Here is a 24,455-nt window from a genome sequence, read left to right on the forward strand (position 1 = left end):
TGGCCTGACTGGAGTCCACCAGGAAAAGACCCTTCAGTGTGGTGGCCCCCTTCCTGTGGAACTCCCTGCCTCTGGAGGTCAGGTGGGTGCCTCCTGAAGACATTGCTATTTTGAGAGGCCTTCCTTGAGTGACCAACCATGGTTTATTAAGTTCAGAATGTGTTTCTTTTAAAATATTTTAATTGTTTTAATATGGTGTTTTATTCTTTTATCTTTGTTGTTCACCACTCTGAAATCTTATGATGTGGAGCAGTAAATAAATATTGTAAAGAAATATAGATAAATAAATAATGTACACCCTCGCATTCGTGCGATCCTGATACAGAGGTCTCATTCCTCGCTGCTAGCAATAGCGGAGAAAGAGCGATTTGGGATGACTGGGGGAGGGAGTTGAGAGCCTTTTCTCCACCCTTTCCTCAGGCATCCTCATACAGGTCACTCTTTTCAGCAAGGAAAGAGTGATCTGTATGAGCATCTCAGGGAGGGAAATACATAGATGGTGGTAGCAAGTTGCGTGGGTCAGGGTGGTCTCCTGGGCTGCGGGTTGTGCACCCCTCTTCTAAGGAAATCACACCCTGTGTGCACCCCTGCCATTCTCACTGCTCAGAGAATTGGAGTGTGAGGGCATAACAATATTTCGCCATTTTTTGAAGTGGTGGGAAGCTGAGGTGCGGAGACCAGCTGTTGACAAGGGTCAGTTTCCTGGTGAGAGATTGCTTTGCCAACAGGCAAAGGTTCTTTTAGGATTCAGAAGCAATAAATACACAAGTGGGTGGAAGTCAAGGATTTTATGAAAGAGCAGGCAAAATGATACCAAGAAATACAAGATACTGATACCGAGCAAGGCAGCTAGCTTCCCCGTTCAGTTGTCGGGAGCTCCAGGTGAACGACCACAGAGAGACCCCAGTCAAACAGCCAGCAGGCAGCACCTCCATGGTCCAGATCTACCTCAAAGCTCCCTGTGGGCAAGTCTGTGGTAGCTTTTATACCTGAGTTCTCCTGTTGCCATGTGCAGGTTTGCGGAGCACCCTAATTCATCACACCTGGGTGATGGTCCGATTCTGAGGTCTCATGATGTTCATACATTCTTGTACCACCCAAAAGATAAGCTAAAGCTAGCGTGGACAGTGGCCAACCTAACTGATTCAAGGTTGTATGCTCCCAAGCAGACAACTCACCTTGGGAAGCAAAACCTCCAGCCTAGAAGCTTGAGAGCTCTTAAGCGGGGCAGGTTTTTAAGGTTCTCCAGGAGATTCAGGCATGGAAGGAAGAATTGTGGCATGCCACTCTTGTATCTTCTTGAAATACAATGGTCTCCTGGTGCATTTCCTCTACAAGAGACGTACAGTGGTCTTGTAGTATCTGTTTCATTTGAAAATATTACAGGTACAGCAGGCAGGAAGCAAGTAAGCTGTGGCAGTTCCTGAAAAGCATAGGTTCCACAAAGCACAACGGGATGACTTTGCAGGTTTCCAAAGCTTGCTGCTTACCAGCCAGATGCAGAACTCAAGCTGCTGTGTCCTCCTCTAGTCAAATTCAAGTATCTCTTCTCCCTGCCCCTTTCCTTTCCTACCATGTAAACACCCAGGCATACTAATCTCATGCTCAAAACTGGCAGGTAGGAGTGATTTGAATCCTGTGTGTGTGTGTATGTGTATATAGATATATTGATAAGGATGTAGGTGGTATAGCTATATTTTGGGGGGACAAGGTCAGGGCATGTTGTTGTATAAAGAGAGCCATTTTTTGTCTTACCCAATATAGGCGTGGCATATTTATATTTTATATTTTTATAAAAATAGGCCAAGTAGGTAGGCAGGACGTGTTAGTATCTCTTGTAAATTGCTTATACTCATGCTCGCTGTTTCCCCACATCTAAATTTTCTCGATATCTTCTTGCAATCCATTCCTGCTAACTTAGGAAAGAGAAGAGGCTGTGTTCTTCTTGAAACAGTTGGTGATGGGGGGTGGGGAATAAGAGAGGGATGTCTGATTCATCCATGGCCATCTGTGATGCCAATTAAAAGTTAGACCTTGCTGTTGTGAAATCTTTGTCCTGCTAGATCTGGGCTAGATCTTGTACTGGGACACAGGAAGCTACCTTATGCCAAGTCAGGCCATATTTGTGTGGGTGTAGGGTTCTTCCGCTTGCAAGTGGCTGAAGGGTGTGCGTCTTTCATAGTACAGTCATCTGTGCGGCAATAAGAACATAAGAAGGGCCATGCTGGATCAGACCCAGAGTTTCTGTTCACACAGTGGCCAACCAGCTGCCCACGGGAAACCCACAAGCAGGACATGAGGGCAACAGCACCTTCCCACCCATGTTCCGCAGCAGCTGGTTTACATAGGCATTACATAGGCCTCTGATACTGCAGTCTCACTGGCTTCCCATGCACAGGGGAAGACTGTTGTAAGGCAACCTTCTCAAACATGGTGCCCCATAGATGTGTTGGTTTTGTTGGACTACAACTCCCACCATCCCAGCCATCATGGCCATTGGGGATAAAGGGGGATAGGATTTGTAGTCCAGCACATCTGGAGGGTGCCCTGTTGGGGAAGGCGGTCATAAGGTAACTCACTCCTATGGGGCTTTTTTTTAGATCAGGAAGTGTGGGCAGCCAGGGAGGCTACAGAGCTATGGAGATAGATGCAATAGAAAGATGAACACAGCTCCCAAAAGAACTTCACCTAAATGTTTTGCTTTTGCTCTCTGCCCCGAAAGCAAGTTTTTCACCTATCAAATTGAATTAGAGGGGCTGAAAAAAAAAACGCAGAAGAATTTTTCAGCACAGTTGTAGGTGGAAAGGGCAAGTCCTCCCTCCATCACATTGTGAAGACCTGATCAAGGATCCCACCCCAACTGGCCCAAGCCCAATTAAATGGCCAATTTTCTCTGCATGGCTATGCAAAGCTCCTTCTGTTAATAATGACTTCAGCTCAGAATCCTCCTGGTTACCAGGGAAGATGACGCTTTGCAGGTTGGCAGGCTGTCCATCACCGGGAAGTTCACATCTGTCTTTTGGAAATAAGAGCCACTAATGAGGAAAATCTATTACTGCTTGAGAGAGAGAGAGAGAGAGAGAGTTGGCAATGTGTTGTCAGGGTGGAAACTGAGCCGATAGAACCCCAGAGCAGTTCTGATTCTGAGGAGGATCAGCAATCCGTGGGAGAGGAGCCAGCTCATCCCACACAGGCAAAGCAGCTGGCAGAGTTTCCTCCTGCCGGCATTCCTGAGATAGATAGTGATCCTAGCAGTGAGAAAGTGCAGGAGGGGGGCTTGCTAGATGCTCCACGCAGACGCAGGGAGCGACAAGCGATGGAGGGCGCGGAAAGGAGACGTAGCACCCGTTTGGCGCGTAAGCAACGGCTGCCTCCTATGGACCCAAGGGAAAGAGGGAGGATCTCTCCCTAGCCCATAAGTTCAGGGTCTTCGAGTGATTCTCCTTCAAATGGGGATCAACTGCCTACTCGGAGCATAGGCTACTCTGCTGTCCATTGCTTAGTCGCTGGTGATTAGCATCTGAAAGACTCATTAAGTTGTAAAAGGATTAAAGCCTTGAAAAGAATCCTTTCGTCTGTGTCTTGAGTTGGCTATTGGAGCAGACTGAAAGAGGCTGCTAGGGCACTCCTGACATGCGTCTCTCTTTCCTGCAAAATCCCCTTAGTGAATCGATGACTAGAAGGCAAGATTTAAAAATAATTGCTTGAAAACACACACCCAACGTCCAGTTGGGCACCTGCCATGTCCCCTGTCCGGGGGGGGGGGGAGTCTCCTGCTGCTGATTGCTGCCTGTTGACCTGCTGTCTCCAAGCAAGTGGGCAGCGAGAGGAGTGAGGAGGAGCAATAATCCCTGCATGCAGTCTCCTCTCCCTCTGGAGCTGGCTGGATTGGGCCAAGAAGGAGAAGCAAGAAGATGGCATCATTGTTGTCGTTGTTGTTGTTGTTGTTGTTGTCGTCGTCATCGTCGTCTCTGGCTGATTATTTTAAATGGTTTTAGAAACATGTTGTTGTCATGTGTGCTCTTTCTTCCATGGCATTACGTGAATGGTTTTATACTTTATATAATGTGTTTTTAAAAGTTTTGTGAACCACCCGAAGAGCTTTGGCTGTGGGGCGGTATAGAAATAGAAGACATGAAGTGAAATGGGCAGCGAGGAGAAGGTGAGGTGAGCCCACTGGCAGCGTCTTGCCCAGTGATCCCCTGAAACATGGGACTGCCCAAAGGGGTGATAGTGAGGGCAACCCCAATAGAATTGGCAGAGGATTCCAAATTAAAAAGAGCTGTGTATATGGCATCTCTCGTTTCCAACTGTTGGTTCCCCTGAACCTGTGTCAACATCCAGTCTCCAGTATTTGAAAGAACCCCTGTGCTGTCTTGGGCCCACATTCCACCACTTGTGATCCTGCCCTGATTTTTATTTATTTATTTATAACAAAAGGTCAGTCTCTGCCCTCAGGTTTACGATATAAGAGAGATAAGAGAGGGGGGAGAGGGGAGAGAGGGGAGAGGGGAGGGGAGAGGGATGAGAATGCCTCCACATGGAAGGGCTCGTAAGACTACCAGTTAGAAGGCACCGTGCAGCTATTCTGCCTTTTCCCCCGCCGCTGTTTTTTTTCTGGTAGTTAAAAACCCCCCAAAGATGGAAGAAGTGATGGGAAAACACAAGAGGGTTACGAGTGGAAGACACTGTGATCTGGAGCCTGTGTAAAATTCTGTGAATGAGGCAGGGTGATTGCACGATTAAAGGCTCATCTGGAAACAGCCAGAGACACACACAGCACAGAAGGAAAAAAGGGTGAGGAAGGAAGAGGAAAACTGGTGAACTCAGGCACTACTTCTTGGTTACAAAGTTCTTATGACCAGCTGGAATGGAAATAGTTCAAGGAGAGGTGCTCGTGTCTCAGCAGAGCTGACGGAGTGGTCCCTGCAGTTCTAACCCTCCCTCAGCTGCAGCCTGATGGAATGGCTCCTGTCAGGTGACAGTTGATGGAGGGAGGATCCTGATGGAGCTGGTTTCTCAGCAGAGCCAGTGGAGTGGCCCTGCTTCTCTTCTCTCCCTCAGCTGCACCTGGAATGGAGCTGATAGAAGATTCTTTCCCTTCCTTCTGCCATTCCGAAGATGACTGCTCAGCCCTGAATTATTTTATTTCCTTGGTATAATTCCCCCCTCCCTTCTCTCATTTTGTAGTTGGAGGACTGAGCCCCAGTGGCAACATCAGCGGTGTGGAGCGTTACAACCCCCTGGACCACGAATGGAAAGTTGTGGGCTCTGTTTCAAGGCATCGCGGCGGCATCGGGGTGGCTGCTTTCAATGGATCCATCTACGTAGTGGGTGGCCATGATGGTATGGTATGCCTCAGCAGTGTCGAGAGGTAATTCTATAACATGAGAGGGGGAACAGCAATTCAGAGCTCATGCTTTTGGATGTCATCGGTACCAGTGATGGTGGCCAAGATGGCCACTTAGGTGTCTCGCCCCCAACGAGGAGGTGCATCAGCAAAGAAGGAGGACACAGGTTTATATCAGACTTGCCAATGCTAATTTATATGTAAAGGTGCAGATTTAGAAATCACGACTATAGTTTAAATAGAAACATGCACCATCTCACTGTTGCAGGGAAGACTGTGCTCAGGCAGGCTGTGTACTGCTACTCAGGCTACTGTCCAGGTGCTGCCATCTGTGTGTGGGCATCTCCACGGACCTGGTTGCTCTTCCTTCTTCGTAGCCGCCGCCGCCATTTGCGTACACGGGTTGTTGTTGTTTTTTAAACCCAGCCATGATAGGCTACATAAATCTTTACGTAGCCTATCACGTGTTTTTTTTTTTTTTTTAACACAAGACTGCAAATGGCGGCGGCGGCAGCCGGTCAGAAGACCAGCCGCCGCTGCTGCTGCCGCCGCAGCCACCACCGGAGCTGCCGCCACCCGGAAGATCCACCCCAGGTAAGTCTCGTCCCAGGGGGGATCCGCGGCGGGGGTGGGGGGTGGCAGGCCGTTCCTTCACGGAGTTTGGGGGGCCGAATGCACTGGTATTCGGCCTCACCGAGATCCGTGGCGGAATTCTCTGCCATCCCTAGAAAATTGGACTTCAGGTTGGCGGAATCCGCTGGACAGGGGGAAAGCTGGTCTGCTGTGGAATCCATGGCTTGGATTCATGAAAATCCAAACCCATTTGGATCTGTTGTGGATTTCTCCGACATCCCTATATGGGAGACAAATGGCATTCTTATGGTATCTATCTATTTACCAACTTGCAAGCTGAGGTGAGAACTTGGGCTATGCTATGGCATTGGCTCCCCAAAAGGAAAGTGTATGCCCTTGGCTGCCCGCCCCCCGGCTGCTGTTCTCCCTCACCAAACAGCTGCAAAAACTCAAGACTTCTGTCTCTATCACTTGCTACACTCAAACTCCAAAAGTGTTTCCTTTAGAACCTCCCCAGCAGGTGAAGTGTGGTCCATAACTGGTAGCCATCAGCCATCAATGCTCATTTAAGCAAGCAATCTTTAGCCTTCAATGTCAATTAAAAAAAGCATCTGCTGTTATTAAGCTAAACAAACAAACAAAAATGAAAGAAAAGGTCCCCAGCTAACTTTGCATGGCTTTTAACAGTAAATACGGTCCCAATACACTGAGGTTGAAGGCACAGATGAGAAGTCTTTACCTATTGGCTGAAAGAGGTCTCTGGAAACACCAGTGTCATTCTTTGCGCAAGTGCTTAGAATTTGGCGGGTCTGAACCATCCTGCCAGGGCTATTCAGTCAGAAATATGAGAAGGGACAAGAGTACTTGTAAAATTGTTATGCCTGTAGCAGGATGATACAAATAGGTTTATGTTTCCAGAAGCAGGGGATTGCGGACATAAATATCCACCTTCATGAAGGTCCGGATAGCTGTGGCATTAGCGATGCAGCCACTTAAGTATAGTTTCTTTCTCTTTCTTTTTTTAAAGTGAATAGAGTGCTGGATTTAGACCACAGAAATCTGGGCTCATAATCCCTGCCTAGGCACGAAACTTACTGAGTAAACCTGGACCAGCCTATCTTGTAGTTCAGCGGTGGGCCGGTGAGGACTTCTCTGAGATCCTAGCGGGTTCCTGTGAGTGCAGGCTGCAACCTGGTCCCAAACCGTTCAATGGGCAAAGCTACACCATTTGAGTTTCTGCCTGTTGTGCAACCACCACAGGAACTTTGTCAGGAGGTTAGTCTGAGGCGCTGTTTGTCAGTGTTGGGCCTTAGGCAGCCATGGAGAGAGACAGCCAGGCACTTGGAGAGCTGAGGAACGTTTTATCATGCAGGGAGCACTCCAACCTGTAGCCATGGTGGCCCATCACATGGGGATGGCATCACGTAGATATGTGGAATCCTCTCGGGTCTAGCTGTTCAGGGCTTCCTATTTCCCAGAGCTGTTTGGGAAAGATTACATTTCAAAGTCCCTGCAACACAGGAAGAAATATTATTGAGAGCGGGCCCCCAGATGCAGCTGAGATCCAGTCCTTCCTTCAAACAGCTGCTTTTTGTCTTTGATCATTAAGTTCTTCTCTTCTTAAGTTCAGCTTCTGGGTCCATTTCTTCAAATCTTGGTAAGTGAGCCAGTGTGGTATAGTGGCGAGAGTGCTGGACTGGGAGTCGGGAGATCTGGGTTCTAGTCCCCACTCGGCCATGGAAGATTGCTGGGTGACTTTGGGCCAGTCACAGACTCTCAGCCCAACCCACCTCACAGGGTTGTTGTTGTGAGGCTAAAATGGAGGAGGATTATGTACGCCACCTTGGCGTACATAAAGAGGAAAAAAGGCAGGATAAATGTATTAATTAATTAATTGGGGCTGGGCAAATTCCCTCCTCCTCCTCCTCTTCCTCCTCTTCTTTTTAAAAATGTCAAATTCTGAAGCGTGCGCCATTTCGTTCCTTGAGTTTTGCTGTGGCAACAATTACCTGTGACAACCTTGAACACTGGCTTCTTGCTTGGTGGGGGCATATTGCAAGCTACCGTCTGGGTAACACCCTGCAGGAAACCTGAGCTGCTGGCATGGCAACAGGTGCTTAACTATCTGTTGTTGTTTTTTTTAAATCAGTTAGAATCCAGCCTCGCATTTGATAGAAATGAGGTCGAGTTTATAAGCCTCGCTCCCCACCCAGTCTCTGGCTGATTCAGAATGAGTTTGCTAAATCCATCTCTCTGCTTCTGGCGCAGTGTTATTTCTCTTCTGATCCCATATGTTATGCAATTGTCTCTATTTTCTGGGATCTGCCCCTCCACATAGCAGTTTTTGGGGAAGTCTGTTCTAATCTTTGTCATCCTTCAGAGTTCACCTCCCTTCTGGGGGTCTCAAAAGTTAAATTTTAGAGTGGGGAGTGGATGCATCTTGTCTCTAGTGTGCGTACATGTTTATAAATGCATGCATGTGAATGTTAAGGCACCATGGGCTTAGCAGGGGGAATTGGACTAGATGACCTTGAAGGTATCTTCTGAATCTAAGATTCTACATCTGTCAGGGCCTGGGACAGAATGGTCCAAAGAAGCCACAGTTGCCTTGTGTCTTGCAGCATCTGGAAATTTAGGGCGCAATCCTATCCAGATAGGCTGCTGCCTCCGAACTCGGAGGCGACCACCTATCCAATGCAGGGCAGGAGAAGCACGGAGGGGATTGTTCCCTCTACACTTCTCCTGCCCTGCATTTTTGGCTAGATGGCTGATTGTGGCTGTCTAGCAGCAGGAGGGCTGAGCTGGGGAGGAGGCTGCCGGATGACACACTGGATGTGTCGTACTGGCATTTCCGCCCTTCCTGCCCTGGAACACCCCCCGGAATGCCCCTTTTTGGCTGCTCTGGGCTCCTCTTGTGAGCACAGAGCAAGGGGGGAAGTGGGGGGAGGTTGGTTCCCAGAAAACCAGATACCCTATGGCCGTCTAGCCGCTGACTAGCGGCCGTAAGATTGCTCCCTCCGAAGCTTTATTTATTTATGTACAATATTTATATACCGATCCACATCAAAAGAGTTTGAATTATATCTAAGATATATTAGATATTATATCTAATATAATATCTAGGCCCTCATGTGCTTTCACATCGCAAGGGCAGGCATTTTGCAAGCGTCTCTCCATATTGTCTTGGCCTCTTCCGAATCTCTTTAGGACACACGTTATTACTACTCCCACCGATGGATAGCCTTTGACCGCCCAGTCACTGCTGCATTTCTTGTTAAAGATGGGCTTGACATCTCTGGCTCATTCCACAAGGATTGCAGTTAGAGGATTGCACCGGGGCAGGGTGGGGGGACCCTGGCTAAATATATGCTTAATTAAGAGCACAGGAACACGTGTCAGAGAAGTGTCACGCTGTATTTTTAGAGCTGCTAGTTTGCTCCCAGAGGCCAGCTGTCACCATTCTGAAAGAGCACTTTGCTGAAAGGCTCTCCCGGGGCCGAGTGATGTAAGCCGAAATTGCTGGCTGGGTTTTAAAAATTATTATATCTGGCTGTGATGTGAGCATCCTGGATAAACGGAGCCCCTGCTATGCATCAGCGTTTCGTCCTTACATGGCACGCAAGTTCTCTTTGACCACCTCAGCAGCTCCTAATGCTGGAACGGTGTTCCATCTTCTGTCTTCCATCACTAAGCACGGGGGAGAAATTTGTTTGGTTCATATTTTAACTAGCGATGCCGCCGAATTTTGTATTTCATCGGCTCATTGGTCGAAACCCGTCTCTCATTATCCCCAGCTTTGTAGCGAGCCTGGATCGAGGTATTACAAATTTGCTATTGAGCTTGGAATTAGAAATGAGCTTTGGAGCATGTGTGGTAAAGCAGTATGCAGATCCCTTCCCACTGAATTTTTAGTCTCTCTGCCATCTAGACCTCCCCCCAAATGTCCTTGAAGCAGTCTCATTAGCTGCTTCCCTCGTCGTTGCCATCGCCGCTTTAGCTTTGGCTCTGAGGAGGAGGAAGAAACTGTGGGTCCATGTTCATATTGACGATCGGTGATAGCAAGTAAAGATGACATCATCACGCAGGCAGGCCAGGTGACAAGAACCAATCAGAAAGGGGGCACAGATGATGTCATGCCGCATTACATGATTCTAAATGACAGCTCCCAAGATGTGTCTTCATATTGCAAATGTACAAAAATGAGATTTTGTCTTAAAGCGGAACTCTCATCCGAGCTCACATGGACAAATTCATGACTTCTCATGTAAATAACAAATTTACTCTGGGTAAGTTTACCCATCGTTAAGTCTAATGTGAATCTAAGTTCACCCATTGCTAAGTTTAATGCAAATGTACCGAATTCTTCACCCAATTCTTCACCCATCGCTAAGTTTAATGCGAATGTACTGAATTCTTCACCCATCGCTAAGTTTAATGTGAATGTAAGGTCACCTTATATGGCCGCAGTGGCTTAGTGGTTAAGACGCTGAATTGCAGACTGGAAGGTCGGCAGGACAGCAGTTCGAGACCCGAGTGCTGCGTGACGGAGTGAGCTCCCGTCTTCAGTCCCAGCTTCTGCCAACCTAGCAGTTCGAAAGCAAGAAATTGCAAGTAGATAAATAGGTACCGCCTCGGCGGGAAAGGTAACAGCGTTCCGTTCACCTCGGTGTTCAGTCATGCCGGCCACATGACCACGGAAGTGTCTTCGGACAGCGCTGGCTCTTCGGCTTAGAAATGGAGATGAGCACCACACCCTAGAGTCGGACACGACTGGCTGGGGACACCTTTACCTTTTTTTTTAAGGTCACCCATCGCAAAGTTTAATGCGAATATACCAAATTCTTTACCCAATTCTTCACCCATCGCTCAGTTTAATGCAAATGTACTGAATTCTTCAATCATCACTAAGTTTAATGTGAATCTAAGTTCACCCATCGCAAAGTTTAATGCGAATATACCGAATTCTTTACCCAATTCTTCACCCATCGCTCAGTTTAATGCAAATGTACTGAATTCTTCACCTTTGAACCGAAACCCAGTTATCCTTCAAAATCCACACACCTCCAAATTTTGCAGTGGAGTTCCCCAATCAAACAATGCATACAAAATGTTTATGCTTATGAAAATAATGTCCCAAAATGCATCATGTTGTGGAAATTGCTTGCAAAAAAAAGGTGTATATTAGGCAAAATTGCATACACATGCATCCAGAAGGGGAAATGTGCACACAACTGCATATGAATTTCCATGTGAACTTTTTCTTCTTCTTTTTTTTTAAAGTTCTCAGTGTTTGGGGGTGAACTGAACTTAAGGTTAGATCAATGAGAAACTGACAGGTCTGTCCATTCTTACCTGTCTCCGAAGGTACAATCCTGAACTGAAGGAGTGGAAGCAGGATGTGGCTCCACTGAGTGAACCCAAACAAGATGTGGCTGTGGCAGAGCTGGGGGGCTACCTGTACTGTGTCGGTGGTTACGATGGGTTGCTGTGCGTCAACACTGTGGAGAGGTGAGGATGTCCTCCTCCTCTTCCTCTTCCTCTTCCTCCTCTTCCTCTTCCTCCTCCTTCTTTACATTTCTATACTGCCCAATAGCCAAAGCTCTCTGGGCGGTTTACAAACAATAAAAATGTTAAAATACAGTTTACAGAGATTAGAAGCCATTTACATAAAAACATACGAACAGACAATACACACAGGAGAACATATATCTAAGACTAAAGCAACTTCAAACAGCAATCTCAAAGCAAACAACCCTAACCTCACACGTCCCTTGTGCTGACTGGGGCTGGCAAGTCCCCCAACAGCCACGTGTGTATCTGGGTCCCAATCAGGACACGCAAGCCGCAGCTTGAGTAAAACGTACAAATGTGTCACCTCCTTCACTTGCTGCATCTGTGGCAATTTGTATTGGATCACTTTGAAATCTTGCATGATTGGAGACCTCATCGGGTAGATTATGGATGCCAAGTTTCAAGTGATTTGCTCTACTGGTGTCATTTTTATAAGTAGAATTTTGAGGCTTATAATGGCAGAACGTGTTTTTTTTGCAACTCAACTAAATTTAGGAAAGCACTTTGCACTGAGCTGCATGTTATGAAGGCATCAGTGGCCTTACAGAATCATAGCATAGTATGGTTGGAAGGGGCCCACAAGACCACTGAGTCCAACCCCCTGCTCCATGCAGGAATCCAAGTCAAAGCATCCCTGACAGGTGGCTGTCCAGCCTCGTCTTGAAGGCCTCACCAGTGGTCAGATCTGGGTTTTTGGAGCTGCAGCAACCTAGACTTCTAAAAATCCCCCTATAACTGAAACACTGATTCTAATGTGTGCATACTTTTTCACAGTTGTCCATTTGCCTCTAGATATGACCCTCTGCTTAACAGATGGCACAAGATGGCGCCTATGAATGGTCGCCGGAGGGGCCTCGGCTTGGCAGTCCTGGATGGCTACTTGTATGCTGTTGGTGGATCAGATGGCTATTCTTCATTACATTCAGGTACTGGGAAGGTCTGGTTGTAGACATGTAGACTCTTACTATTTTGTTGATTTTATATTTTAAATTTTATAGGCTGCTGTTCCTCCCCAAAACAGCCCTAACAGTAGCAAGGCAATATGTTCTGAGATACTATTTTTAACTCCCCCTTTTCTGTGCTGTCCCTTATGCCTGGAACTGCCCTGCTGACCCTTATGCCCCCACCAGGATACCTGCGTGATGTCACCTCTCTTACTTCCTCTCATATCCGTCCTCACACATCCCTTTTCCATGGAGGCTTTGTCATAACTCTTCAGACTTCATCCCTTTTAGTAAATAAGCCTATGTCGATGTGTCAAGGTTCCCCTTATGACCTGGACCCCCTGAGCAACCCCTTAAGGATCTCTTGCCTCCTTAAGAGTCCCATCTTCCTTCTTTTAACCTTCCCCTTCCCAGTAATGTGGGGTTTAGGCTGTAGATGTGGAGTGACTGCCATTCTAGACACAGGGTTCATCCACAACAGTTTACTAGCAGATTTAAAGGAAACAATTCATAACTAAAGGTATTTACACAATAGAGCTGAGTGATACAAAAGGCATTAAAAGAAAATAAAAGTTGCAAAACACAAGTTCCTTTACCCTAGCTGTCCTTAGACTTTTCTAGACTGTTCCTTCCTGCTCACTATTCAGATTCTGCTCTCGCTTCAGGCTTTGGCTTTCTGCTCTTGCTCTGGCTGCAGTCTGGTCTTTCTGAATCTTACTGGCTCTCTCGCTCTCTTTATATACCCCCCTCCCTCAAAACTGAAAGTACTGCTTCAGACCTGAAGAAATGAAACTCAAGTGGAGGAATGAAACTGACACTTAACCAGAGAAAAGAAAGAAACTACTCGTCTCAGGGTTATTGCCCCCCCCCCCCAACAACCCATGACATGGCACTGGAAATTAGAGTAAGCCCAGTTGCACAACCAGTATGTGTGGGGAAAACAACCAATGCTGCATCGTTTCCCCTGCTGATCGTCCAAACCCAGTCACTGGCTCTAATCCAAAGCTTCGTGTGTGTTCCAGTCTGCATGTGGAATGGAATAACATTGACTTCATTACCTTTTTGAATGCTTTTCTCTATTTAATACACTTGCTGTTCTGTGTTAAACATACAATGCTGCCCTTTCTCTGCAAACAGAAAACTGTGCAGCCATGACTTTTCACCCACCCTACAACCCATGGCTTGCAGTAGGGGTTGTTGGTGGGTGAAATGTCACCATGGCCATGCCGGGTTTGGATGACATGGCAACCCACAGCACGGGTAATCAGGGTAATCCCAGTCACGCAACCAGCACATGCAGAGGCGGGGGAAACAACCAATGTTGTGTTGTTTCCCCGCTGATCGTCTGAACACCCTCAATGTCTTTTATTTTGTTGCCTTTCCCAGTGGAGCGTTACAACCCCATGGAAGATAGATGGACTCCATGTTCTCCTTTGCGGACCTGTCGGGAGAACCTGGGTTGCACCACATTTCAAGGGAAGATCTATGCAGTCGGCGGGCGGGATGACCTCACTGACCTATGCAGCGCTGAGCGATTTGATCCTCTTGCCAACGAATGGTCTGCCGTTATGCCCATGAAGTCGAAAAGGAGTAAGGTATTAAGCCACTGCTATGCTATGGGAACCCATTGAGAGCAGTGGTAACACCATTCACCTGTTCTGAAGGGCTGTGCATGATTTAGCGGTCTGGTGGTCTGTCTTGTGACTTGACATTGACATATCATGAAGCTTCAGTGAAGGCAACCTTTTTACAGGACCTCGAAGGACAGCAAGATCAGTAAACAGCAGATTATTAAACAGTAAGACAACAACAACCTTCTGTTCTTTGTTAAAAAGGAAAGGCCATCTTTAAAATTTCCATCCCTGTCAAATTTGGAGATGTGAAAGACTACCAGCAATGTTTACTTTAAAGTGGCTTCAAAAATAAATTCAAGGCTCATCAGTATGGTGGAAAGCTGCATTATCTGTTGTCTGTGGTGTAGATGCCGCCATGGTTGCTTCCTTTTTAAAGTGAAACCATTTGCTGGTTTGGGATGTGAACTGCTAGAAAGCCCCATTTTAAAATTTTCTTTTTTAAGGCATGGAGGAAGGTATCTTGAATGCCTGAAGTCCTTTTGTTTTGTTTTTGTTTGTTGGGAGCCCCACCAATTGTTTGGGTGTACATTTGATCTATAATTAATAGCACAATAATGTCCATATTAATTCAGAAGTAAGCCCCCTCTTCTCAGTGGACTTACTCCCAAGTAAGTGTATTTAGGATTTCAGCCTGAACAATTAGTCCTTGAGCCTTTCTACATGAACCTTTTTTTGTGCGGTCGTGATTCCTTACTCATGGTATTTTGCAGGTCCTTTACATGACATCCTCCTCCTCCAGAGCCTCTCTCGTGCTTTGCAATCATTATCACAGGTTTTTTTTTTCCTAATGAGGAAAGTCTGATATTTTTCTGAATGGCATTATAGAACCCTCGTGTACTTGCGCAATTCCACTATACCACACCGCCATCTAGTGGTTGTGTAATAGAACATAGAAAGGCAGGGGGAACCCCCCCCCCCCGGAAAAAAACACATGTAAAAGAGCTGAACTCAATCCCACAAAGAATCCTGAAGCAGAATCCTTGGTGAAGGTGCGGGTTAAAATCCTCATGTAGAAAAGTCCAATCTAATTGCAATGATTAATTGATGGAAGCTTGTGGCTCTTTTTCCTTTTTTGTGGTGGTTTTGCGGATTAGACCAACCTATGTCGAAATCATGGTATATCACTTCTGGAAAACCTTTGCTATGTGGCCAATGGTGAACTTGAGAACTCTGTAATAATCTCTCCCCATCCCACCCCCTTTCAAACATGCAGGTGAGTCTTGCAGCTGCCAATGGTTACCTCTTCGCCATCGGGGGTTACGACGGCATTGTCCATGTGACCACTGTGGAAGCCTTTGACTTGGAGCTCAATGCGTGGAGGTAGGATACCATCTTCTTTCAGTGAGGCGTAGCTTTCTTGTTACCTACCATGGCCACTGTCCTTATTGGTGCTTCCCAAGAGACCCACTATTTCTTCTGAACTAAAACTAAAAAAGCACTGTCATTCCTATGCCCCCAACGATTCAGTCTTAGACTGAGAACACATGGTACCTGCAACAAAATGTTGCAGTGTGGAATGCTGGTGTTCAGGATTTTAGACATTCCATTTCATTCTCCCTCCGCCCTGGTTTTCAGTTCCCACCTGCAACAGTGAGTCAACATTCCATGGCCTCATTGAGTTGTTCTTACCCTCCATTAAGGGCTTTTTCCTAAAGATGTTTTGTACTTCTGAAAACTTCAGGGTCCCCTTAAGCCTGCTGATACCTCCCTCTTGCGTGTGGGTGTTAAGGTTTGAGGCCTACAAAGGCAAGGAAAGGAAAAAGGTCAGGCCTACAGGCCTGGAGTTTTTTTTTGTTGAGAGGAGGTATCCCTGAGAGGAGTAGTTTCATTTTCCCAGTTAAGGTTCACTTTCATTACCCCAGTACCCTCATTTCTTCATGTTTGAAACAGCATTTTTGGTTTGGGGGAGGAGGGTATAAAAAGAGAGAGTTAGAAAGACCAGAGCAGTAAGAGCAGAGCATGAAGAGGGAGCAGGAAGAAGCAAGCTGAAGAAATCTAAGTGCAGCTAGGGTGGAGTTTCTAGCGTTTTTGCAACTTTTATTTTCTCTTAAATGCCTTTTGTATCACTCAGCAATATTGCGTACATGCCTGTAGTTGTGATTTGCTTGCTTTAATTTACCAGTAGAGTATTGTGGTTAAACCCTGTGTCTAGAGTGTCAATCACCCCATGCCTACAGCCTAAACCTCACGTTACTGGGAAGGGGAAGTTTAAAAGAAGGAAGGTGGGACTCTTAAGGAGGCAAAAGATCCTTAAAGAGTTGCTCAGGGAGTCCAAGTCATAAGGGGAACCCTAACAGTGGGCAATGGCCATTTGGCTACATCTGCAACGGCACGCACATCTAGGGGTGTACAAACCCCACTCACCAATCCGCCAGGGGGCATCTGCTTGTGGGGGAGAGGCGATCCGTCCCTCCCCCCCAGAATCCTCCCCAGCCAGCTCTGCTCCGTGGCAAGGCCATGGATCCATTGGCTGGGGCCAGCCGCAGCTGAACTTCCAGCCGCTGCTGGGCTATGTAAATACTTACATAGCCTATGGTAGGCTATGTAAATACTTACATAGCCTATCAGGGCCTAAGGCAGGGACGCAAATGGCGGCCGCTACGCTGGTCGCCATTTGCATCTGCAGATGGGGCAGCGGATGGCTGAGGCAGCTGAGGACGGACCGGATGGCTGATGACCAGGTAGGCTCCGTCCGGGGTGGGGGGGGATTCCGCGGGGCGGCAGGGGTGATAGTCTGTTCCACCACGGACTCCGGGGGGGGGCGGATTCTAAAGACTCCAGGACTCACTGGAGTCCATGGCGGATTTCTCCGCCATCCCTACGCACATCCTGAATATTGGAAACAGAGGGAATGATCATGATGTACCTTCAGAGGAGCCCGAGCCCTCGTGCCTCTGCATGAGTTCCTAATCTGAGCATTCTTGCTGATTATGAAGGATCCAGGGCAGTGACTCACACAGAGAGTCAACAGGGAGCAGGTAATCTGCTTCAGAAGTGATTTCAGTGTTCTATTGGCGCTCGATTCAGGAATATAGCAGAGCAAACGGACTCTTAACAGCAGCCAATTTGGAAGGAGGCAAATCAGAGGCGTGACAGTGCAGCCCCCTCCCAGGACAAATACTTCTGCTGCAGCTCCTCACTGGGCTTCAGATATTTTGTAGTGGTCTGATGTATTTATTGAATTTTATTCAGAGAGACAGCCTGTCATATCTCTGCAGCTGTTGTTGTTGATGGGAGTTAGGCTATGTGGTTGCACTCCTGTTTCTTTATTTACACCAGGAGTGCGGGAACCTGCGACCCCCCCCAGATGTTGTTTGTTTGTTTATTTGATTTATACCCTGCCTTTCCACACAACTCCCATCAGCCCCAGTATAGTGAATGGCCAGCGATGATGGGAGTTGTAGTCCAGCAACATCAGGTGTCCCCCCCCCTTGATTTATGCCAACAACCTGCACTGTGTTAATTCTCCCTGTTTTTGGCGGTTTCTTCTTTTTCTCTCACAGGCGTTTTGGCAACATGCAAAGCCGTCACCCCGGCGGAGGTGTCACCGTGATCAAAATGGCTTCCTGTGATCTGGAAGTTTCTGAACTGCCTTGGAGCAGATAAAAAAAAGAGAGAGAGACAGTTCTGGACTCTGGTTTGGTGGGGTGGTTTTATTTAGCTAGGACTGGGTAGTGTCAGGAGAAAAGGGGAGAGGATTCATGACAGAAAGTGGTGATGACTGGAATGTGGCAAATGGGGGGGTCTCACCCCCGTGGTCCCTGCTTAACATGGCTGTTGCAGGTGAAGTGTGGGGCGGTGCATAACCATTGCCTCACCCACTGCTTTTCTCCCTCACCATGGCTCCCTCTCTGTTTTTTCTCTCATTCCCTGTCTCCCCACTTCCACAGCAGAGCTCCATGACTGGAAAGTAGCCTTGCTGGGGGAAAGTGGCTGGGAGGAGGAGTTATTGCAGGGGGAAAACAACAGATGGGGAGGCATTAAGCATCTGCTTCTGTCCACCACTTCTCCCCTGCAAATGTTGACACCCCCCTGCCCCCGGAATTCACATTACGGTAGCAAAATGTGGGATTGGAAGCCCTGTGTTTGCAAAGTCATGTTTGAAGCTTGGCCTTTACATGTCACAGAATTAGGTGGAAGAATCCTTCTGGGCGTCATAATGGGCTTATACCACTGTGGGGTGTGTGTGTTTGTTTATAGGGAAATTTACATTCTTAATCTTTGTTTTCATAAAAAGCTCCCTTTGAATAGAAAACTAGCACAGTGAAGAGTGGAGTCGGCTGGAATATTTTCCCCCAATAGGCTGGATTTGGTTTTTCTTTGTTAACAGTGATGATGATAATAATGGCATCCTTCCATCTGAAACAGAACAGTCCGCTCTGGCATCTCAAAGTCCTACTGTTTCATTCTGCCTTGGAGTGGTGGCTTGGCCTGCACATGCAGAAGTGTGTAGAAACAGGCTCTTCCTTCAGAATGCAGGGATGGGGTCAAATTTATGAAAGCTCCCCTCTACACAAGGAACTCCTTGAAAAAGAAAATTGGAAAAGAGAGCAGGCTGGGATAGATTCTTTGATGTACTGGTGGCGGGGAGGTTGGTGAGGGTTTTTATGTAAGAGTGTATCCCCTAAACACAAAAAGTATCCCCTACCTGCAGTCTGAAGTGGTATAATCTGTTCTACTACCTGATGGTTTTTCCACATGGGGCTTTTACCCTGTGATTGAGATTGACTACTAATGGAAGTTTGCCAGTCCTTTCCATGATGTTGTCAACCTCCAGGGTATCTCCCATACTAAATGAGCTTTATCCCACTTTTTAAAAGATCGGAGATAATGAGCTATCATATTACAGTGCTTGGAGCTTCCCCATGAAAAAAGGAAGTCACCCAATAAGAGGAGCTAGGCCACAGCACCATCTAGTGGCTGTATAATGAAACATATAGAACACACAGATAAGGGGAGGGGGAGAAGCGCATGTAAAGGGAGCCCGTCACGATCCTGCATTTAAAACCGAAGCAGGAAGCCCCGGTAAAGTTGTGAGATTTTAGCCTGGTGTAGAAATGCTCTGATTCTCTGCACATGTAGACCAGACCACAGTTCTTGTGTGGGAAAGAGAAGGATTTAGCCCAAACACTCTCATGATATCTTGTGAATCTCTTCTCTCTCTCCCCTCCCCCCAATGCACATTCTCCATTTAGGAAAGGGTACATTGAAGTTGGGGGCCATGATTAAGGAACACCTTGCTGAAATTGGTACCTTGCACTGAACATATGGGTGGTAGATGTTAATAAGATAATAATATTTTACTGTTTACATTGAGATGCCTGCGTAGAGGAGCAAACACAATACGAACTTGGAATGGTATCTTAAGTTTTGCCACTAGATTACTGCATGGCCTTTGCCGACTCACTTTGCTCATCGAACAATACATCATCCGGTGGAACTTGTCTTTACAAAGGCTGCAATCTGCATAATAAACTGGAGCCAAGGAAGCTGGTCTTTATCTATCTGGTTCTTGAATATACCTTATTCCCAAACACCACATTTCACTATTTCTTGTAAGGGAAGTGCCTCCCATCCCCTCCTTTCCCTCCTCCTCCATGGTCTCCACATTTAGCCTTCCTATACTTGTAAAAGGAATGTTTGCTGCTACTCCTGTCTGTCTCCCTCTATTGCCACCAGGTGACAGCTGAGGGAGGGAGCTGTCCTCTCACAAGAGCAGTCCGAGTGGCCTAGCTTCCCATCTCCCCCTCTGCTGCACCGGCCTAAGTTCTCTCACAATCTTCCTTGCCCTGTTACATTATGGCACGTCATGGAGGTTGTTTCCCACCCCTTGCTTCGCACGATTGGCAAGGAAAATGCACAGTGTGGTTTTTGCACAATGCACAATGTAATCTATGGAACTCCCTGCCCTGTCATGCATTGATGAGCGCTGGCTTGGACACCTTTTAACTTTAAAGCAGCCTCCCCCAACCTGGTGCCCTCTGGATGTTTTGGACAACAACTTCCAGAATTCCTGGCCATGAGCCGGGCTAGCGGGAGTTGAAGTAAACCATGAGAAGTAAGAATGGAACCTCCACATGCAGAAGTAGTATACCTTGCAGTGCCAGCTGTCGTGCTCATGGGCATCCCAGAAGCACTTGCTTGGGAAAGAAGATGCTAAACTAGATGGACCTTTTATGATCCAGCAGGCTTCTTATGTTCTTAATGTGATGATGTCATGGGTTGCTTCCACACATTGTCCTTTGGCACGACCCCCTTACTTCTCATCCCTCATTGCAGGGGTGGGCAGCCTTTGGCCCAAGAGCTGCATGTGACCCTTGGCTTACTTTTGACAGCCCCCCGAAAGCAGTCAGTTCAGACCTCTGGCAAGAACGATCTGTCCCTCCCTCAGAAACCCACTGGGCAAGGAGGACAAATGGTGTGTGTGTGTGTGCCAGAGTGTGCCATCCACTTTTCCCTCCGCCGACCACTGGCTTCAGTGCCACCCACCATCAGCATGTGGCTCTCGAGAGATCACCCCTGAGGGGGATGTGGCCCTTAATACATTACAAAAAAACATTCTCTGCCCCTGCCCTACCAAAACTAACAACTTCACAGACATAGATGCACATTCTTGCCCTGCTCACCCTTGGCGCTCCATTTTGCTCCCCTTCCCGTTGCCTCCAGTCTTCAGTTTCAGAGTGTCAGATTGCAAACTCTGTGGGGCAGGGACCTGTTGTCCCGTTGTTTACTCTGGGTGAAGGCCATGCATGTTGGGGCTGCCACGTTGATCAATGAAGCTCAAAGGAGCACAGGAGATGTTGACACGGCAAAGCTGTTTTTAGGTGGCAGGCTCATGTTTTTCAGTTCCATCCTCAGCTGGGAGCAACTTGGAGCTTCAGAAGAAGCAGAGTTAATGCCTTGATTTGGTTCAGTGTTAATTAGCTCCTTGAAACAAGAAAATAACACCCATTCTATTTCACTCCCACACATTTTTATTCAGTGCCTCTTTCTCTCCGCTCCCCCTGCCCCCAAACCCAGAAATGTTTAGAACAAACAGAGCTCAACTTTCAGTGCCATTCAAGCTGCCTACTGGGTTTATCTTCAGCAAGGCTTGGAAGACCGTCGTAATTAACCAAAGGAATGTCCTTTAACTTCTGAGTGCTCTTTGGTCTCGATCCACTGAGCCCTCTTGCAAAAACAAAGACATTTTTGGAGTAACCTGTTTATGGAACCACCTTGGGGAAGAGGAATGGGGAAAAAAATAACAGGTTTCTGGTCATCCAAGACTTTCTTCCCCGTGTGCGTTGCTGCCACCATGGGCCACTCATTCTGTGACCAGGTTCACATGATCACAGAGCTACCCAGAGCCTACGGGCTGTTATAGGGTTCTGGGTGGCTTGTTGCCCATGGCAGCAAGCCACCCTGGCTGAGTTCATATGACACGACAAGCCATGTTGCCGAGGGTAATTATACAAAGTTCCCGGCATGTGACCACCACATGTTGGAGGGGTGGGGGGTGGGAATAAGCCACCGTGGCTTCTTTCCCCTCTGTGATCATGTGAACTGGGCTTGTGAGCCAGGATTAGTGGGGGAAGGGGTGGTGATAGTAGGGAGGCCTTAGCAGGCTACAAACCCTCCTGGCCAGCCCCAAACAGGCAAATATTGTCATTTGCTAGAGCAGGAGTGGGCGGACTTCAGGCTTGCAGGATCTGCTTTTTAAAAGTTAGAACGCTGATGTCAACCAGCTGAAACCAGCTGCAAAAAAGTGGCTCTGGCAGGGGACACACACTAAGAATTGTGGAACTGCATGCCTCTGAGCACATGCACAGTCCAGGAATTTGTGATCACTACCAGAACCGAGCTTACAACTCCTTTTGCTCCTGGTTTCCCCCCAAGCATTCTTTTTCAGCAACCTAATTTAGGGGAAGGAAGCTTTTTTAGTTAGACAATTGGGAATCAGAAACCCTGGCCAACCTTTTGCAAATCCCCCAGAAATCTACCAGTAGATCCCAATCTACCTTCTGCGCTAGATCAGGGGTGGGCAGACTTTATGCTTGTGGGATCTACTTTGGTTTTTATGAGAAACCAAAATAACATAGATTTAGGATTAAAGATTTCTGAGCCCAGGCATTTGTTTTGAGCGCCAGAACTGAACTGTGTTCACAGTCCTTCCACACTCCCGCTTATTTCAAGTTTCTTCATTTTAGTAGCATAATTTAGGATGGGGAGGGAGGGAGTCATTTTCTTGCTGCTATTATCAAACAATTGGGAGTTAATAAACCTTGTTGATCTACTTCAAATTACTCAGAGATCTACCAGTGGGCCCTGATCTAATTTTTGCCCGCTCCTCTGCTAGACAGGGTTCATGCACCAAGTTCTGGCAGGGTTTTGGGAAATCCCGACCTCCCTAGATGCCATATATGGTAATAATCTCTTCTCTTCCCCTCAACCCCTTGCTCCAGGGGAATGCCAGAGAAGAAGAGAAATGGGCGGGGAAGGCAGCCTGTGTTTTCCCCTCCCTTGCCAGACATGCTCAGAGGAACAGCAAATTGATGGAGTGGTGGTAGTGTGAGTGCAAGGACAAACAAAACCTTTCTTGAGTTCTTAATGAAGGAGGGAGGGACTGTGACTGCTAAGAATAATTATATATGGTGTGTGCCAGCCAGTTAGCTCATCAAGAGAATCCAGACCTAACACAGTACATAATGATTCCTATTTTTGACTCCTCCTTTTTGTTCTTCCTATTTTCCAGTCCAATGCCATGCATGTCTATTTTATTTATTTCATTTTTATACTACCCAATAGCCAAAGGCTCTCTCGGCAGCTCACAAAATTGCAACCACAAAAAGACAACAGAAAATGCAATATGAAATGTAATAGGTTAAAATTACAGAATACAAATTCAACCAGAGTAAAACCTAGCAGCAGTGCTGATACTGAAGACGTAGTAGCAGATTTAAGACAGCAGAGCTCAAAAACCGGAATGCGAAAATGCTAAAAATGCCTGGGATAATAATAAAGAAGAGTCTTCGCCTGGAGCTGGAAAGAGTACAATGCAGGCGCCAGGCGAAACTCTCTCAGGAGTTCGTTCCACAACCATGGTGCCACAGCAGAAAAAGCCCTTATCCTGGTAGCCACCTGCCTTACCTCTTTTGGCAGGGTCTCCTGGAGAAGGCCCCCTGAAGATGATCTTAGAGTCCAGGCAGGTACATATGGGAGGAGGAGATCCTTCAGATAACCTGGCCCCAAGCCGTTTAGGGCTTTGAATGTTAGTAGGAATATGATGTTTTTAATGTAGAATTTTATTGTTTTAAACTGTTCTATTGTTGTACATTGCCCAGAGTGGCTGGGTGACCAGCCAGATGGGCGATTAATAAATTTAATAAATAAAATAAATAAATAGCACCAGCACTTTGAATCGGGCACAGAAAGGGACTGGCCACCAGTGCAGCTGGAAAAATAAATCACATTGGGGGATTAGCTGATGATCCCTGGTCGGTTCACAAAACCTAAAACCACAAGGTACAGCATAAAACAATACAAAATATGAGAACTTAACACTACAATATAAAAGTACAAGCAGAATAAAACCTAGCAGCAATGCAGAGATTTAAAATACAGATTTAAAACACCAAAGCTAAAAGACTAGAGTGCTAAAATGCCTGGGAAAACAGAAAAGGTCTTCACCTGGTGCTGAAAGGAGTACAACATAGGCACCAGGTGAACCTCTCTAGGGAGCTCATTCCACAGCCAGGGTGCCACAGCAGAAAAGGCCCTCTTCTGGTAGCCACCCGTCTTGCTTCCTTTGGTAGGGGCTCCCGGAAAAGGACCCCTGAAGCTGGTCTTAGGGTCTGGGCAGGTACATATGTTACTGTAAGGATGAAGACTTCTTTTCTTATTCCAAAGAATTCCACTTCGTCTCTCTATTCCAACTCTGGCCAAATGGAACAAGCTAATTTCAGATTTAATCTGGCTGGGATGGAAGGCAAGGTTGATGAGAGCGACTCTCAGCAGAGCCCGGGTGAAAGGAGGTCCAGCAGTGCCAAATTTGGAATTATATTATGCTGCTGATCAGCTTGTAGGGTTGAGGCGTCACTCCACAGAGCACCAGCAGATGCTTTATAGAACAACAGGCAATGGGCAGTTATGCTCTGGATGCCTTGATATTGGTCAGACACTGTGACAGATCGAAGTGCATCTTTGAGCACCCGGTGGTTTGAGACACCATACTTACTTGGGGATGCTGATGGAAAGAATTGGCTCATGATCTGTCTCCATTAATGTCAGTGTTGCATCATCCAGAATTTGCAGCACATAGGCTTCCGTGCTTGGACAGCATCACAAGTTCATCTATTCACAACATTTGTATACTGCTCCACATCTAAAACAGATTCCGGAGCG

General features: G+C 46.9%; 1 protein-coding gene across 1 annotated transcript in view; it reads left to right on the forward strand.

Moving 5' to 3' along the window:
• Positions 1-19,566, forward strand: part of LOC146335693 (uncharacterized) — a 51,308-nt gene extending 31,742 nt beyond the window's left edge. The window contains exons 5-10 of the mRNA XM_084820618.1: positions 5,191-5,374; positions 11,288-11,431; positions 12,287-12,420; positions 13,825-14,033; positions 15,286-15,392; positions 17,576-19,566. Coding sequence (XP_084676744.1) covers positions 5,191-5,374; positions 11,288-11,431; positions 12,287-12,420; positions 13,825-14,033; positions 15,286-15,392; positions 17,576-17,678 — 881 coding nt within the window. The 3' untranslated portion in view covers positions 17,679-19,566. The remainder of the gene's footprint in view (positions 1-5,190; positions 5,375-11,287; positions 11,432-12,286; positions 12,421-13,824; positions 14,034-15,285; positions 15,393-17,575) is intronic.
• Positions 19,567-24,455: the final 4,889 nt, after the last annotated feature.

Source organism: Heloderma suspectum, chromosome 14 (assembly GCF_057233095.1).
Source record: "Heloderma suspectum isolate Gila_16-S chromosome 14, 16-S_ref, whole genome shotgun sequence".
NCBI lineage: Eukaryota > Metazoa > Chordata > Lepidosauria > Squamata > Helodermatidae > Heloderma > Heloderma suspectum.